The sequence below is a fragment of the Triticum dicoccoides genome, chromosome 3A, assembly GCF_002162155.2.
Source record: "Triticum dicoccoides isolate Atlit2015 ecotype Zavitan chromosome 3A, WEW_v2.0, whole genome shotgun sequence".
Lineage (NCBI taxonomy): Eukaryota > Viridiplantae > Streptophyta > Magnoliopsida > Poales > Poaceae > Triticum > Triticum dicoccoides.
This window is the reverse complement of record NC_041384.1, coordinates 644,920,058-644,926,057: the sequence shown is the minus strand read 5'-3', so window position 1 is coordinate 644,926,057 and position 6,000 is coordinate 644,920,058. Positions and strand designations below refer to the sequence as shown.

Genomic DNA, 6,000 nt, shown 5'->3' with positions numbered 1-6,000 from the left:
CTCGTTGAAGACAACCATCATCCATCGTATTCAGTTCGTCCAGTGCACTGTTCCTGATGGTGATTAGCACCGCTCTCTCAATGCTTGGTAGTTCTCCTCCGGGAATTCCTCTCGGCCATCCTTGTTGAAAAGTGATACGACCATCTCCTACTGACTTGTATGCGGCAGTGCTTACAATCCCTCCTCCAAGGCATAGTCCAGCCATGCTTGCCGTCGGGGTGGTCCTCAAGTTGGAGGCTACCTTAAAAGGGCATCTACATGATGACAACTTGGCAGCTAATATCACTTTTGAAACTACCAAAAAGCAGGATGAAATAAAAATGAGCAAGTTGTGTAGATAGAATGATGAAGATAACAAAACTGAGGTCATAGACAAAAAAATGATGCCAAATCAAATCTTTAACAAAACCAAAAGTTACAATGAAGATGACTGAGGACAAACTAAGTTCATAGACAAATCTGATCATGCCATTTTTTACTTTACCAAGACAAACAATGACTAAAAAGGGACTGAAGGGTTTGCACTAAAGATTAGTTATCTAACAGCAAAAGAATGATCCATATCAAGATAATGAACATGGATGGAACTGAAGAATAATTAAATATACAGCGAGAACGATAACTGAAGACTAAGGGATGAAAGACAAAGTTAACTAAAAGGAACGAGTAAGAGTGGAAAACAAAAAATTAAGGACAAATTCTATCATTACAATGTCTCGAGACCGACGACAACTAGCACACAAAGAAAATTTGGATCACAAGTGAAATGAGACACTGATAAATGAAACACAAGACTGAGAAGTGACTGGAAAATAATAATTTGAACTAAAAGAAGACTCATGACGAAAAACACAAAACAAGGACTCTGACTGAATATGAATGAACGAAGAGGTAAAATGAAAACTCAGGACGAAAGAAGATAATGAAATGACTAACTGAAGAAAATGAGTAAATCAACCACATGACTGAAAACTCGGACAAAACTGAATACTGACAAATGACACACTGAAAACTGGAAAACTGAAGAAAATGACACCTAACAATGAAAATGACACCTAACTACCGACAAAACTGAAAAAAAGACACCTAACACTGAAAATACCGACGAAACTGAATAAAATGTCACTTAACAATGAAACTACTGAAACTGAAGAATGAAATCCTCATGTGAGGAAAACTGAGACTTTGAGTTTTGAGACTAAGAATAAGACTGAGAGGAACAATGGATTATATTGAAATAAAGATGACATATACTGAAACGTAAACACTATATGATGGACTGAAATAATAAATAATGAGGCTGAATACTGAAGCGCTAAAAGCCGATCCAAAGAAAAACTGAGGACTGATGAAATAAGCACTGACGAAAGGGTACTGATAAGAACAAGGAACAACACTGACGAATGAACAATGACTTAAACTGAAGAGAGAGAAAATGTCCTCCCTTCCCTGAGATTTCCATTTTTCCTACATGTTGCATTCTCTCAACACCCCCGTGTGCCTATGTGTGAGACACACTGCAGGGAGAAAACAAAGGCCAACAAAATTTAGCTCGATTGAAAAACAAAAAAATGATTCTGCTTGCAAAAACTAGTCATATGCATAAATAAGTTTATACATAAAAAAGAATTTGTACTAGAGTTAGATAAGGCTTACTTGTGTCCTTGCTATTCTACTTGAGAAGAACTCAAAGAAAAAATGTGATCACCTTCCTGCAGAAGACTGAAAAAAGGCTAAATTTAAATTGACAAGTCTTAGAAAATAAACATCAACAATGCACCTGACCTGAACCCAGCAGGATGAAACCTGAGTGAATTAACAATTCTGATAATTGATCATGCACCAAATATACTAAGAAAACAATTATAAAACACGAACTGAAAAATAATAAACTGATAGCTTAATTAATACTCCCTCTGTAAAGAAATGCTAACACTCTTATATTTCTTTAAAGAGGGAGTAGGTTCAAACTGGCTGCTAGCCACACACATGAGTTCTGAAAAAGATACATCGGTGTTGTTATTCTTTCAGGAATGAATAGCATGGGTGCTGCCTATGTGACACCCTAATTAAGTGTCCATAACTAAAATGAAAAACAGAAAAATAGACATACTGAAACCTGAAAATGACACCTTCTGCAGACTGAAGAAATGACACCTTCTGGAACCTGAAACTGACGCCGCTCTTTGTTAAAGAAACTGAGACCTGAAGAACTCGGGTACAAATACTACACTGCTAAAACTTAAAACTGAAACTGAATACTTGGGGTCCAAATATTGAATCCTGAACTTGGTTGCAGATACTACACTTGGTCCTTGATGCAGCTAAGATGAACTTCCAGCGATCAGTTTTCGGAAAAAAGAGAGACTGGAGACAGCAAAAAAATAGACTGAAGAAACACTAGAGTGAACTGGAGATACTGATAATAATAACACATGATTGAGTGAACAACTGAACAATGATGCATGCTCTCTGAACATTGACCGATGAGTCAACTCTGTGAACATTGACTGATACTAATGGGCATGATACAGAATTTAGACTAGCAGAAGATGTGGCGACGATCTGAACAATTACTAAAACTGAAATACTGAAAGTGAAGAGAGAAGACACACTATTCAACTAAATGGAACATTAATGAAATGAGAGCCAAAGATTCTGGAAGCTGCATTTCAGAGTGATTGAAAAAAATGAAGAAATGAAAGCTAAAAGACTGAAAATAAAGAAAAGACCCAACACTGAACAACTATGAAGAAGTACACTAATGACTGAAAAAACAAAACTGTCTGAAGACTGATATATAACTAAAATCTCAGGACTGAATGACTAAAGAATGATGTAAGCTTGAAGAGTGAGCAACATAAGAGCTGAGAGCACTGAGCATTTACAAAACTGATGAATTATTGTGATAAATAAGTGAATCAACTACATATTAAAATTTCAGGAGCGTTCCTGATGAACTAAGCTATCACGAACATTCCTGGCCAAACAACCAACTAACTGAGTGACACCTGCGACGACCATGACGAACTGAATCGAACGCGCGGAGAGGCATATCACATCGAGCAACACACGGACAAATTGGGCAGAGCGATAACAGCAGGGAGACAGGGGGAAAAGTACCTTGCTTCCCACCGCGGCGACTACTACCTCCCCCATCGACGGGCGCTGGTGGCGAGCACGACGGGAGAGCTCCCCGAGCTCCCTCCAGACCAACATCTCCTGTACCTGTGGTCATCCCTGTGAAATACGCCTCCCGCAATCAAGCGCTCTTTGCTGGGGACCCGCCGCGCGCCATCTCCGCCTGGACGACCTGCTGCTAATCACCGGCGAGGAGCCCCACCTTCCCTCCGCCGTCTCCGCCCCTCCTCCGTCAATCCCCTCCTCAGCCAAGACAAAAGTAGCCGCCCCCCACCGACTGAATGGAAAACTGCGACAGGATGACCCGGTACGCCGAGACTGAGGACAAACCAACGCACAGAGATTTGTGTGGATCCAACGGATAGAAAAACGACCTGAGCCGAATTTAAAAACAGACGTCTGAAAAATAGTAAAACTGTATATATATACTCTGCCCCTGCACGTCCTGTGTGCAAATTGAGGTCAATGATCGGGACATGCATGGTCCGGAGTCGTGCACGCGTAAAGCGTTCGCGGGATTATAAGATTCTCCAAACACGGTGGCGGGCAGTGCAGACTGCAGACTGGCGGTGAATCGCCGCGGCCACGATGACCGGCCCCGGTCGGAGTTCCGGATCCTTCCTCGCAGGTCGTCCTCGGCGGCGGTACCCGTTGTCCCAACTCCCAACAGGAGGAGGTTCAGGCTCGGACCACGGCGGCGGTGCCCGCCGACCTCAGTGGAGGCAGGTCCCGTCTGTGAGGCTCCCCGCCGTCCTCAGCGGATGCGGTTCTGGCTTGACCCTCGTCGGCTCGCCGGCGGCGGCAGAGGATCCCACCTGTGTGGCGTCCGCGCCTACGTCGAGCGGCGGACGGAGGCGGCGTTGGGCGCTGGCGGAATGGGATGCCACTCCCACTGGCAAGGCGTCTCGCGGCGCACTTGGGAGTGAGGAAAGGCCGCGATGTATGGAGCGTAGCAGGGGAAAGCGTGTGCGGCACAGCGGCAGTTCGCCACCGTGACTTCAGAGGGGAACAGGGGAGGCTGCGGCGTGCGGCTCTCGGCACTGTTCGCCTGAATCTCCGATTCTCGGCCTTTTTTTTTTTTGAGAATCGATTCTCCGCCATTAGACGAAGAGAATTGAGTGGACAAAAATCCGATCGGTGCCATAGCTTATAGCTCCTTTATAAACAAGAACCAGGAGCACATTTTTTTTATATCTATAAAAAGTAAGTACTTCACTGAAAGACATTGGTACATCAAGGACTGACTTCCACTCCTGGGCCTCTGCATAAACTTTTTTTTTCCCCTTTGAGCTTGCCTCTGCATAACTTTGAATGTAAGTAAGACAATTTGTATAGGAGATTACACTCTCGGGGCTTATTGGCATAACAAACTCGTAAAGGTTACCAGGGCAATTCACGGGCCACGCACGCGCATGGCACGCGGCCGTACAGCAAGCCACGGCCGTCGTCGACTCAGTTGAAAACGACGGTGAAGCCGCCGAGCCCGCCGGCGATCACGAGCGGGACGACGGACGCGTAGAGGATCACCTTCCCCTTGCGGCGGCGAGCGGGGACGTCGCCGGAGATCCAGAGCGCGGCCCACATCTCCGTCACGCCGGCGACGAAGGCGCCGCCCAGGCCGAGGAAATAGTACGCGAGCTCCTGGCCGCCCGGGCGCCTGAGCACGGCCGCGTAGGTGGCCATGGTTGCGGTGGCGAGGCCGACCCCGAGCAGCGCCTGCGGGAGCCTGGACGCGCGAGCGCTGTCGTCGCAGGCCTCGACGATCGCCTCAGGGTCCATGCCGAGCAGGGAGACGTTGCCCTGGATGCTGAACGCGGCCATTACCCTTGATTGGCGTAAGCTGGCCTGCTTGGAATCTTGGATGAATGGGAAGGAGGTGGCAGGAGGGAGAGAAAGAAGAAGGTCGAGAGGAGCTGGGGAGTGGCGGCTGTGGGCTTCCGGCTCCGGCCTTCTAAGGTACAACCAGATCGGGCTCCCGGGCTTTCGGGCTCCCGCGCTTTCTCGGCCTTCTGATTTAATTCGGGCTTTCGGGCTCCTGGACTGTTTTGCCTAGTTGATTTAGCTCTATCGGGCTCCTCCTCCCAGAGTAAACAAAGTTCGGTCGGCGGCTGTGTATTTTGTTCGGGCTTTCGGGCTCCGCACGTGCAACCACTAAAGGCTGGTAGTATTCCTCAAAAAGAAAAAGAAAAACCACTAAAGACTGTCGCTTTTTCTATACTACTTATAAAAGAGCAAACATAATCTTCTTTAAATGCACCCCATAAAACGTACACGGATACATTACCACCGCATGATTAGTCCCACTAAACTCAATCTAACGGCTAGCCTTAACCTAATCTGTTCTTTGTGTGCACTTAGCAATTTACATTGACTGACCGTACTTCACCGTGGAGGAAAATATGAAGTCCACGCCTGGTCAATTAGGAAACTATAATCACGGACACATCCTATTCAGAAACTAATCACATACGCATCTAATTATTAGGAAACCAATCACAAACGCATCCTATTATTAGGAAACTAATCACGGGCATCCTATTATTAGGAAAATAGTCACGAGTGCATCCTATTAGGAAATTAATCACGAACACATCTAATTATTAGGAAACTAATCACGGATGCATCCTATTAGATAACTAATCATGAACACATCTAATTATTAGGAAACTAATCGCGAGCGCATCCTGTCGTCTCCTATCAGGGAATCGTGATCGTGAGTCGCCTATCGTCACCGGCCCACCACCCACGTGAGCCACAATGGGAGACATGCGAAGAGGAGCTGCGGCTTCCTCCGAACACGCACACGTGCCGTCGCCGCCTTCGTCTTCTGCCTGGAGGGCAGGTCACTCTTCTACTGAC

The 6,000-nt window shown here is 46.0% G+C and overlaps 1 protein-coding gene across 1 annotated transcript; it reads right to left on the bottom strand.

Annotated features, from left to right (window-relative positions):
• Positions 1–4,379: 4,379 nt before the first annotated feature.
• Positions 4,380–4,962, bottom strand: LOC119272733. Its single transcript, XM_037554147.1, has one exon. The coding sequence runs from the start codon at positions 4,960–4,962 to the stop codon at positions 4,594–4,596; it is 369 nt and encodes a 122-aa protein (XP_037410044.1). The 3' UTR covers positions 4,380–4,593.
• Between the last annotated feature and the right edge of the window lie 1,038 nt (positions 4,963–6,000).

Excerpts from the sequence above, each read along its gene's own strand:
- LOC119272733 (XM_037554147.1), bottom strand. The coding sequence starts at position 4,962 with ATGGCCGCGTTCAGCATCCAGGGCAACGTCTCCCTGCTCGGCATGGAC.